At 38.0% G+C, this 12,096-nt stretch overlaps 1 protein-coding gene across 1 annotated transcript; it reads left to right on the top strand.

The window, feature by feature from the left end:
* The first annotated feature begins 6,174 nt into the window (after positions 1 to 6,174).
* Positions 6,175 to 11,879, top strand: NDUFC2 (NADH:ubiquinone oxidoreductase subunit C2). The gene is made up of 3 exons (XM_054576330.1): positions 6,175 to 6,512; positions 9,535 to 9,678; positions 11,700 to 11,879. Exons 1-3 carry the CDS (start codon positions 6,344 to 6,346, stop codon positions 11,747 to 11,749), a joined length of 363 nt encoding a protein of 120 aa, XP_054432305.1. The 5' UTR covers positions 6,175 to 6,343; the 3' UTR covers positions 11,750 to 11,879.
* Positions 11,880 to 12,096: the final 217 nt, after the last annotated feature.

Here is a 12,096-nt window from a genome sequence, read left to right as displayed (position 1 = left end):
TCATTGGTGATCTCATAGGGTAATTTAATTGAAGGTGAGAACAGAAAGATATTGTAATGGGTGAGCAGGATTTGTTGGACAAGGCACAAAAAGTACAATTCACAACAGGGAAAAATGTATAAATCTGATGACATAAGAATAGCAAATTTCACAAATGTTGAGAATATGTGTGGAATTCATACAAATCACCCAGTAAAAAAGATGATCTGAAAGAAAAATAGGTTAAAGATAAACAGTCAATCTGTTGAAGAGGAAACTGGAATAGCCAATAAATATAAAAAGATTGAATTCACTAATAATCAAGGAAAGGCAAAACAATAATGAAATAACATTTCCATCAATAGATCGGCAAAAATCAAAGTTTGATAATGGCAACAGGCAGGGATTGCCAAGGATTGGGGGGAAATCCAACAGAATCAAGTAAAAAACTGTTAGAACTAATAAGAGAGTTTAGCAAGATTGCTGGATACAAGAGTAACATTCTAATTAACCAATTAGAAAAGGTAATAAAATATAAGAGCATTTGTAACAGAAACTATAAATACCTAGAGACAAACTAGTAAAAATGTACAAGAATTTCATGGAGAAAATTATAATGCTTTAACAAGGGATATAAAAAGAAAATTAGAATAAATGGAGAAGTATATACAATGCTCATGTATGAGAAAGCTCAGCATTTTAAATATATCAATTCTCCCTATATTAGTCTATAAATTCAATGCAATTCTAACCAATACCATAATGAGAAATTATAGCAAGGAGATTTTAAAATCATGAGTAAGAATAGAGGTATATTTATTTAAGAATAAATAAATAACAATAAATATTAGCTAGCTTTTTTAAAACAAAAATGGGTGACACACTCTACCAGATATGAAAGAATATTACAAAGCCGTAGTTATTCATGTAATACAGTAATTGGCAAAGAGATTTGTGGAACAAAATAGACTTTAGAAATACACCTTGGCTGTTAACTAACCTTATTGTTGTAATTATTTTGCAATATATATGGGTATCAAATCATCACAATGTATACCTTAAACATACATGTTATATATGTCAATAATATTGGAATAAAGCTGGAAAAAATACATTTTAAAAAATTTAAAAGTAAATAGACTATGGCGTTTTTGAGAACATGATGTATATTAGAGAAGACATTAAATATTGGTGGGGAAAGGATGAATTATTTATAAATGGTGTTGGGTCAGTCCTCATGTGTAACATTCCTCACACTCATAAATAAAATTCAAATGAATCAAAGACTTAAACATAAAAAACTAAAACTTGGGAAGAAAATACAGGATGCTGTCTTTATGATCTCAGAATAAAAAAAGCTTCTTAAATAATATGAAAAGCATAGTCCATAGCGAAACAGATTGATACATTTGACTAACTCAGTAATTTGAATTTCTGTATTACAAAATAAGCACTCCAAAAGTAATGTTCAAAGGTAAGCAATGGACTTGGAAAAGACATCTGCCACATACATAACAAAGGATTAGTATCAGACTGTAAAACGCTGCCTAGTATAGCTCAGTGAGTTGAGGGCCGGTCTGGGAACCAAAGGGTTGTGGGTTTAATTCCCAGTCTGGGCACTTGCCTGGGTTGTGGACCAGGCCCCAGTAGGGGGTGTATGAGCGGCAATCACACATTGATATTTTTCTCTTTCTCCCTCCCTTCCTCTCTCCCTAAAAATTAATAAATAAAATATTTGTTTAAAAGAATATAAAGGTGTACATTGGTTTCTTGTGATCAATAAATAAGAGAAAGATAATTCAAAAGAAAAATGAGCCAGGGACAAAACCCTGCATTTTGCTGAAGAGAAAACCCAGATGACTAATAAACTTTGAAAGAATTCTCAGAATCTCTCTAATCATCATGGAAATTCACATTAAAATGAAACATTATTTTTCTTTTTTCAAATGTATTAGTAATTCTGAATAGCCAAAACAATTTAGAAAAAGAAGGACAAAGTTGGAGACCTCACACATCCTGATTTCAAAACACACTGCAAAATAACAGTTACCAAGACGGTGTGGTACTGTCATATAGACAGACATACAGAACAATGGAACAGAATAGAGAGCCCAGAAGTAAACCCTTGAGTATATGGCCAAATAATCTTCAACAAAGTTGTTAAGACTATACACTACAGGAAAAGGACAGTCTCTTCAACATATGATGTTGGGAAAAGTGTACATTTACATACAAAAGAATGCAGTTGGATCCCTACCTTCCTTACACCATATTCAAAAATTAACTCAAAAAGGATTAAACACCTAAACATAAGACCTAAAACTATAAAACTCCTAGGATAAAACATAGGGAAACAGCTTCAGGACATTAGATTTGGCAATGATTTTCCTTGATATGACACCAAATCACAGGCAACAAAAGCAAAAATACTTAAAAAACTTAAAAACTTCTGCACATCAAAGGAAGCAATCAACAGGGTGAACAGACAACCTATGAAGTGGGAAAAATATTTGCAAATCAGATCTGATTAAGGGATTAATATCTAGAATACATAAGGAATTTCTATAACTCAATAAAAACAACAAAGACAACAACAAAACAACTAAATAACCCAATTTAAAAGTGGGCAAAGAACTTGAATAAACAATTCTCCAAAGAAGATATACAAATGGCCAACAAGCATATGAAAAGATGTTCAACATCATTAATCATGCGAGATAATACCTCATACTCATTAGGATGGCCAGTATCGGGGGGCGGGGAAACGAAAACAAAAACAGAAAATAAGAAGTGTGGCCAAGGATGTGGAGAAATTAAAACCTTTCAACACTGTGGGAATGTAGCATGGTACAGACATTAGGAGAACAGTATGAGGTTCTCCAAAAAATCAAAAATAGAATTACCAGTAATCTCACTTCTGGGTATACATCCAAAAGAATTCAAAGCATGATCTTGAGGAGGTACTTGCACACCTATGTTCACTGCAGTATTACTCCCAGTAGGTAAGAGGTAGAAGTAAGCCAAATAGACAATGATAGATGAATAAAAAAATTAGCATATACATTTTATGATAGAATATTATACAACATTGAAAAAGAAGGAATCCTATCAAACATGGATACACTTCAAGGACATTATGCTAAGAAAAATAAAGCATTCTCAAAAGGACAGGTATTATGTAATTCCCCTCATATGAAGTATCTAAAGCAGTCAAAATCATAAGAACAGAAAGTAAAAAGTTGGTTGCAAGGGCTAGGGGAAGGAGGGAAGGGAAAGGGAATTAGTATTTAGTGGTTATAGAGTTTCAATTTTGCAAGATGAAAAAGTTCTAGAGATATGTTGCACAACGATGAATATACTTAACACTATTAAACTGTACACTTAAAACTAGTTAAGATGCAAAAATTAATGGTATATGTTTTTACCACAATAAAAAAGTTACAAATTTAGCCAAAAATTTTATTATTGTATAAAATATATAACAAATCCAAAAATGTGTAAAATGCATCTGTAAAGTTAAAAATAATAAAATTTAGGCCTGGCCAGTGTGGCTCAGTTGGTTGGAGCATCATTCTATGCACCAAAAAGTTGCAAGTTCTATTCCAGTTTAGGGCACGTAATTAGGGTGTGGGTTCCATCTCCAGTCGGGGAGCACACAGAAGCATGTGCAGAGAACAACTAATCGATGTTTCTCTTTCACATCAATGTTTTTATCTAGCTCTCTGTCTTTCTCCCTCTCCCCCCCTCCCTCTTCCTCTCTATTGAAAAAGCAAGGAAAAATGTCCTCAGATGAGGATAGTAATAATAATAATAAATAAAATGTATATCCATATACCTACCACACAGCTTAGAAATAGAATATTATTAACACATTAAAGGCCTTCTGTATGCCCTGCCTCCACCGGAGGTAACCATCCTGAACAACTGAGTTAATCTTTCTTTTGCTTTTTAAAATAGTCTTATTACTAATATATGTGTATCTCTAAACAATATATTTTTACCTAAATTGGACTTTATATCAATGAAATCATACATCCTCCTGTAAATTATCTCTTTTTCTCTGATCTCATATTCTCTTTTTAAACACGAATCTCTGAGATTCACCATACTTATACATACATATTGTGATGCATGAAAAGACCACAATTTATTTTCTAATATGTTCCTAATGGACATTTAAGATATTTCCAGTTTTGAGATATTGCAAATGGCTATTACTGCTGTGAATATTTTTGTGCTTTTCTTGGTCCTGGTATTCATATGCAAAATTTTCTCTAAGGCCTGGATTTTAGAGTATAGACATAGGTAAGTGAAAAAGAAATTGGAACAACCTAAATATCTATCAAAAGGTTAATCAATGAATAAAATGAGACATATTTATATGATAGAATATTATACAGTAGTCAAAAGGAATGGACCTGATTTTTCTGTATCATCATAGATCTCAAAAAACGCTATATGGAAATAAAAGTGAGAGAAAAACATAAACAATGAATCATACTATTTAAGCAAAAAGAATTTAAAAGCACACATTATGCAATACAAAATATACGTAAAAATATAAAAAGTGGACTGGAAGTATACACACTAAACTCATGATAGTGATTTCCTCTGGGGAAGAAGGGAAAGGGGACTTTAGATGTATCTATGTTTTATTTCCTTTTAAAAAGAGGTTAAAAATAAATATGATGAAAGATTAACAGTTGTTAATTTGTGGTGGTTGAATATGGGTATTTGTTATATTGTGGATTTTTGGTATTTTTTTTTTTGTATCTTTTAAGTTTCTTTTTTTTTAAGTTACAGATTTGACCCAGAAGACTGTAGGGGAGAAGGATGGGTAAGCATCATTTAAATATTTAAGTGTTTGCTTGATAGTTTATCTAGTATTCAAAATTCACATAATCCTACTGTGAAAGATTTTTTCTTGTGGTTTTCACTCTTTTGATATAATTTTCAAAGAAACAGCGGTTTAAAAAAAGAAATTTTGTCCAAAATGTCATACTATTTCCATAGGACAGATACCCAGAGATGTAATTACTGCGTCAAAGAGGGTGCATCTTTTAAACATTTGCTGCCCTCCAGGAATATGTCCTAATACACCTTCCTTTGGAAAATCTTAACTTGAAATATAGCAGATCTAGGAATATTTATTATAGGCATAAAAAGTCCGTCCTTTATTTAATCCCTCTTAACTGATATTTAATTCTTCTACTTTTGTTAATACATATACTTTTGCATTTACCCCTGGTTTGTCTAGATAAAATGTTGATCCCACTAATGAATAGACACAAAAAGAACATATTTTTGCTCAATATCAGGAAGGACTTTATAAAGAGACAACTGTACAAAGACAGACACTCCTCAGTACTGGAGGTAGCTAAGCAGAGATTGGACAATTTCTTAGCAGAATGTTATAGTCTCCTTTCATTCCTCACACCTTTAGGAAACACCTCGTCCTTCAGCCATATGCAAGGACCTGAACACCCAGAGGTGGAAAACTTTAGGATGCTGCCACCCAAGTTTAATCTCAAGAGTGTAACTAAATGATCCAGTCCTAGGGTTCTCTGAATTCTTTGTTAATGGCTGGACCTTAATTTTAGGATTTGGAGGGTGTGCCAGTATGAAGGACTGGAAACCCAGAAAATAGAAACAGCCTCTAAAAAAATTTTAAAAGATTTTATTTATTTTTAGAGAGAAGAGAAGGGAGGGGGAAAGAGAGAGAAATATCTTCGATGTGAGACAGAAGCATCCACCGGCCCCCTTCTCCGCTGCTCCTCAACCAGGGACGAACCCGCAAGCCAGGCATAAGGTCTGATCGGGAATGATTCCGCGACCTTTCGCTTTACTGGGGTACGCCCAACACACTGTACCACACAGTCAGGGCGACAGCCGGTTTTATGAGAATTCAATCAATTAAGTTTCTCAAAACTATTCATCAAGTTCACCTGTGTGTGTTAGATGCAAAGATAAATTCTCGCTGAAGGGACATTAAAGATCGGGAGAGGGAGAGACACTTGAGGGGCGGGCGCTTGGGTGAAAAAAAGCAGCGTCTCCTAGTCTTCTCCCTATTTGGCTCGTTTCGCGTATTCCTCGACTCCAAGGTACCAAGACCCCATACCCTAGGAGCTGAATTAGCGCCGGCGGGCATGCTAGCTCGTGGGTCATTTAGAAGCCCGGAACCTCCCAGGCAAGTTCGCGCAGCAGTGCGCCCGGGGAAACGTTTGAGCGCTGCACCACCCTGCGCCATGCCCTTCAGCCCAGTGCTCGGAGGAGAAAGCTTGGGACGTGGGCCCCGGCTGTGGCGTGAGGGTTTTCTTTGTAGTTCGCGGTCTGAGGCCAGGCCTCAAGCAAGAACGGCATCATCATGATGAACGGACGGCCGGGCCGAATGCCCTTACAGTTCCTGCCGGATGAGGCCCGGAGCCTGCCCCCGCCCAAGCTGACCGACCCGCGGCTCGCTTACATCGGCTTCTTGGGCTATTGCTCCGGTCTGCTAGATAACGCGCTCCGGCGGAGGCCGGTGATGTTGGCCGGTGAGGGCTGCGCGGGCGGAATCCGGTGGAAGGTCAGAGGGACTCAGGGTTGCTAGCCGGCTCCGCCATAGGCTACCAGAGGTGCCTTCGCTTTTCCGGGCCCTTTCGCTTAGCGGGCTCCGCCTCGCTTTTCTGGGGCATCCGCGCGCCCCGTGAGCTCTTCAGAATTTGGCGGGGCCAGAGTGTCATTTGGCTTCTTAGGAAACGGAGGTGCAGTGAAATCCAAGGCCTCACTGTGGGTCTGAAGGACCGGGCGGTGGACTGCCTCCCCCGTCTCAGTCGCGCTGTGGTGTGTGCAAAAATGAGCGTTCACTCCATGCTATGTACTACTGACACTACGTACATTATAGTAATTAATCTTCAAAACACCTTATGAGGAGATATTATCCACAATGAGAAAACAGAGCCTTAGAGAGGTTAGAGCAGCTTGACCAAGGTCATATGGCTTATAAGTAGCAGAGCCTCTCATTCGTCCTCGGTCTGTATTGGAAAACAGTGCTCTCAAACTCAATGTGCGTACTGATAATAACTTGGGATCTTGTTAAAATGTGCACTCTGATCCATTAGGCCTGGAGAGAGGCCTTATATTAACAAACTACCAGATACTGCTGATGCTGCTGGTGTGGAGACCCCACTTTGAGTTAACCAGAGAACTGTCTTTTCTAGTATGTCAGTCCCATCCTGTCGGAGCTGATACTAGTTGACACAGTAGCTGTGCTAAGCGCTATGGATCTCCAAATGAAAAAGTGGAGGGAAACTGGAAGATTTTGAGCTTATCTTTGACTTACCAGGCAAATACTAGGAGACAGCCTTCCACGCCTATTGGGCTACTGGGAATAAAAGAAAGGAAGGGCCTCTCGTTGGGGAGTAATTTGATGATTGAGTGTTCGGGGTAGGACAATAAGGCTGCAAAGGATATAGTAGGGAGATCATGTCAATTTATTCTCTAGGCGGACAGGAACCTGTTTAGCTTTTGATTGATTGGGTGGGGGGCAGGCCGAGATGCAGTGATCAGACTTCTGTTTCAAAAGGTCAACTTTGTCAATAATGTGAAGTAACACTGATTGGAACCAAGGAGCCCAGTTAAGAAGAAGGTTATTACAGTGGTTCCCGCAACCAGGAATCACCTCACTTGTGCCTCTTTTGCCTTCCAGCTATGTGTCTACCTGGAGGTCAGCTTCCAGCCCACCAAATTTCAGCATTCCAGTGCTCAAATAGTATTGAAATCCCATCTCCCTCCAATATGCCTCCTCTATAGAAATTTACATGTTAATAGAGATGAGTTCACCCTTTTAAGTGCAGGAAAGCTCTGGAAAGACTTCTTAGAAGAAGTGATGTCTGAGATGAGCTTGAATGATCAGTAAGTCATTGGGCAGAGAAAATAACCAGTGCATGGTATAGAAAAGCATGAAGAAGCCTAGTTTGTGTGAGGGATTAGAAGTAGTTCAGTGTGGCTCTGACCGGTGTGGCTCTGGGTTGGGCATTGTCCCACAGACTGAAAGGTCACAAGTTCCATTCTGGTCAGGGCACAGGCCTGGACTGTGGTTTTCATCCCTGGTTGGATGTGTATCAGAGGCAACCAGTCGATATTTCTCTCTCCCTCCCCCTCTCTCTGAAAACAAATAAATTAAATCTTTAAAAAAATAGTATAGTGTTGCTGGAGCACAATGTGCATATCAGGGAACAAAAGAAAATGAAGGTGGGAGAGTTGGTTCACGGTTCATGAAGGGCTTTGGAGGTCATATGCAAGAGTTGGTACTCCTGTTGAGCATAATTGAAGAAGGAACCAACACATTAGGTTTATATTTTAGTAAAAATTCCTCTAGTGACAGGATAAAAGCTGGGATCATTGTGAAGTGAAAAATGAGATTAAGGGGAGACCAGTTAGTACAAATGAGAGCTAAATGAGGAAAGGAAATATTTACAAGGTAGAATTGACAGCACACAGTGAATGGGTGTGGGGATAGGAAAAAACCAGATGATTACTATGCTTATTACCCAGGACTTGGATTCCTGGGTAAATGGTCTTATTTTTGAGAATTCGGAAAAAGAGGTATGAAGCAAAAGAAATGAGTTCATTTGGGGGTATTTAAGTGAATGTATCTGTCAACATTTGGATGTATCTGTTGTTGAACATGGGTGTCTGATTTGGATGTATTTGTGGATCACCAGCACATGGATAGTAGATACAAGTATAGTAATAAACGAGTTCTCCAAAGGAAGATGTGTGGGATAAGAAGTGGAGGACTGAAGGTAGAATTCTGGGGCTTAGCTAGAAAATCAAACCTGTAGTTAGCCTTTTGCAAAAAATATATCTATATTTAAAGTTCATACCTTTGGATCTCCCCTTCAGACTTTTGGCTTTCTCTAGAGCATGGGATTTGATCCTCTGTGTTCTCATTATACTAGAATGATTTTTTAAATATGATGATTTTATAAATATAATTTTTGAATAGATAATACATGCAAATGGGATGAAATCTGGATGGTACAAAAGAGAATTGAGATATATTTGTAGTATAGCCTGCTATTTTAGTCACTGCTAAATATGCAAATATAAATCAGTATATTGAGACCAACCAAATTGCTTTTAGACCATTTGTAGAGGACTTTGCCGCAGCTCGTCACATCTTGAACAGGTCCTGGAATGCAAATCATTTTAAGTCTAAAGTTATTAAATAAGAAGAAAACATTTTTTTTCTGTTCTCAGTCTAGCATTTGGTACTTACTCACCTTTTTTCCATGAAGAAATTTACAAAACCTCAGTTTTTAAAATCTTGGGTTCTATTGACAGTGATGTTTGTAGACTTAACGTTGCTTTTCATAATCGCCAAATAGCTTTAAGAAGACCGCAAGATCAAGGCTGCTTATTCAGAATAGCCATATAGAAAAGCCCCCTTTTTTTAAAAGAATTTTAGAAGAAATAAGAAACTTTATATCTGAAATGTAGGAATATACTCTTTACTACACATTGCGTGACTAATCTTTGCTTTCTTTGGGATTTTTCGTTTGAATTTCCTAGGTTTACATCGCCAGCTTCTATATGTCACTTCCTTTGTTTTTATTGGATATTATCTTTTAAAACGTCAAGACTATATGTATGCTGTGAGGGACCATGATATGTTTGCATATATGAAATCACATCTGGAGGATTTTCCTGAACAAGGTATTTCAAGTTAATTGTAAAAAACCTTTCTTACTCTGCGTCATTTTCCCTGGTTAATCTTTTCCATGCCTATGGCTTTAGGTTCCCTCTCCATATAGACTCCCACATCACTGTCTATAGACCAGAATTGTGCTGAATTCAAATACCCAGTTTCTGGCTAACTACCTCAGAGAGCAAACAGAACCTCACGTCTTCTCTGCCTGCCCAGACCTGTTCTGTGTCCTGCTTCAATGACGACACCACTATCCACCTGGGTACTCCAGCCAAATGCCTGGGAATCATCTTCAAGTTTTTTCTTTTACTCCCTGTTAGTTATCAAGTCTTACTGTTCTACTTTCTATTTCTCAACTCTAAACTTTTCTCTCTCTCCCACTGTTACTGCCCTGGTGCAGGTCCTAACAATCTTTTGCTTGGATCGTTGCTCCTGCCTCCAGCTTGCCTCTCTTTTTGGTCTTACTGAAGTTCACACCTCAGCCTAATTGCCTGGTAGAAACACTTTACCCATACCTTTAATCCTACACATTACATACACATAGCTGTGTCCCTCATTACACTGTAGCTTCATCTTTGTTTCCCCAACCTCCAGCACAAAGCCTACACATAGTACTGACAGTTAATAAATAATAGCTGACCTGAATAGCACAGAACCCTGCCTCATCTCCCATAATTCATCTCCTGCCTCATGAAATGCTGTGTTCTGAACCTGCCCTGTATCATTTGTACATACTGTCCCTTTTTTTTGATCCTCCTCTCTCCCATTTCCACCTATCTGTCTGACAAATTCCTGCCCAAGCTTCATCATCTCGGTGACGTTTTTACCCGGGTACAGACAGGAACTTCCTCAGCACATTCTGTTTTTCTCTGTTCAACTATAATAGTGATATAACTGTCTTCTTGTTTTTATTTTACACAAATATGCACAATACAAATATGTACATGTGTGAAGGAAGGAAGGGAGGAAAAATTTACACTTAAAGATTTTCCTAAATGCATAATATTAAGCATTGAGATTTTATTGGACTGAGTGATCACTAAGGTCCTGTTTAGCTCTAAAATTTTATTACTTTATTTAATATTCTTATAGCCTTTATCCACATTCCTACTGTTTATGGTGCATCAAAAAGGTACAATTTGTGTGTGTATGTGTGTGTGTTTGCCAATGAAGAGCTCAAAGGCTAGTACAAAGCCATGAATAGTGGTTGTATCAGGGAAGAGGAATACTCAGACCTGCTGGATATTAGAGCTGGAAGGATCTTGGGGATATTGATTCCCAAGAGTGAGACCCAATGGCAGAGCAGGCCTCAATCCCAGACCTCTGGTTCTTTGCCTCCATATTCCCTCCATCTCCCTCTGTCAGCAGAAGCATGTATAGCTTCACGGGTTCATTCTGTCTCAGAGCAGCAGATTACTGGCAGGTGTACCAAGAGCCCAGGCACTGAAGAGGATGTAAGCATAGAGAGCTTGACCGCCTAGTGTTTTGGGCCCCTCCCACCTGACCTTTGCCCCTCCCTTTCTTTCCTTCTTTTACCACTTCAGCCAGTATCCCACTAGCAGCACTTTGCTCATCTAGGCAGCCATCTGGATGTCACCACAGATTCTTCAAAAGTATTCACTAAATCAAAATGTCTCAGTGATCACCAAGCTGTCATTGAGGATAAGAAAAGGAGGAAATTTGGGGCGTTTCTATCTATAAAAATACTAAGTTTAACCCTGGCTGGTGTGGCTCAGTGGACTGAGTGCCATCCTGTGAACCAAAGGGTCGCCAGTTTGATCCCCAGTCAGGGCACATGCCTGGGTTGTTGGCCAGGTACCCCCAGTGGGAGGCACATGAGAGGCAACCACACATTGATGTTTCTCTCTCTCTCTTACCCTCCTTTCCCCTCTCTAAAAATAAATAAATAAAATCTTTTAAAAATATCCTTCTATAAAAAAATTAATTAAAAAAATTGTTTTAATTTTATTCTTTAGGAAATATGATTTAAAACATAATTTAAACATAAATCTTTTGTGATCTTTTATAGATAAGAAAACTTATGCTGAAATTTTTGAAAAATTCCATCCAGTGCGTTGAAGTCTCCAAAGTTCTTGCTTCGGTTTCACTGATAAGTTATTTCTGAATTTAGTGGAACACACTTTCATGATACCTGAAGTTATATTAACCTGTATGTTAACACCTGTAATTAAAATGGTCACCATGAACACTCTGACTCTGTTTTTGTCATAAGAAAAATAGTCCATCACAGAATGGTCAGTTTCCATTTATGCAATTTTAAGAAGACATCTGACAGATTTAAAAATGGAGTTTAGTTCTAGTTTGGTCAGCAAACTATAGCCTGTGGGCTAAATGTGGCCCACCGCCAACACAATTCTTTTGGAACAGAGCCACACTCACTTGTTTACATGTTGCTTAAGTTGCTT

This window comes from Pteronotus mesoamericanus, unplaced genomic scaffold (assembly GCF_021234165.1).
Source record: "Pteronotus mesoamericanus isolate MK-2021 breed Mesoamerican mustached bat unplaced genomic scaffold, CSHL_Meso_final contig_33, whole genome shotgun sequence".
Lineage (NCBI taxonomy): Eukaryota > Metazoa > Chordata > Mammalia > Chiroptera > Mormoopidae > Pteronotus > Pteronotus mesoamericanus.
The sequence above is the reverse complement of the archived record's forward strand: the minus strand, read 5'-3'. Positions and strand labels throughout refer to the sequence as shown.

What these genes read in the sequence shown, in the direction of transcription:
- NDUFC2 (XM_054576330.1), top strand. Translation starts at nt 6,344, where the DNA reads ATGATGAACGGACGGCCGGGCCGAATGCCCTTACAGTTCCTGCCGGAT. An exon ending in GAGGCCGGTGATGTTGGCCG is followed by an intron (nt 6,513 to 9,534) that starts GTGAGGGCTGCG and finishes TGAATTTCCTAG; the next exon opens with GTTTACATCGCCAGCTTCTA. An exon ending in GGAGGATTTTCCTGAACAAG is followed by an intron (nt 9,679 to 11,699) that starts GTATTTCAAGTT and finishes GATCTTTTATAG; the next exon opens with ATAAGAAAACTTATGCTGAA.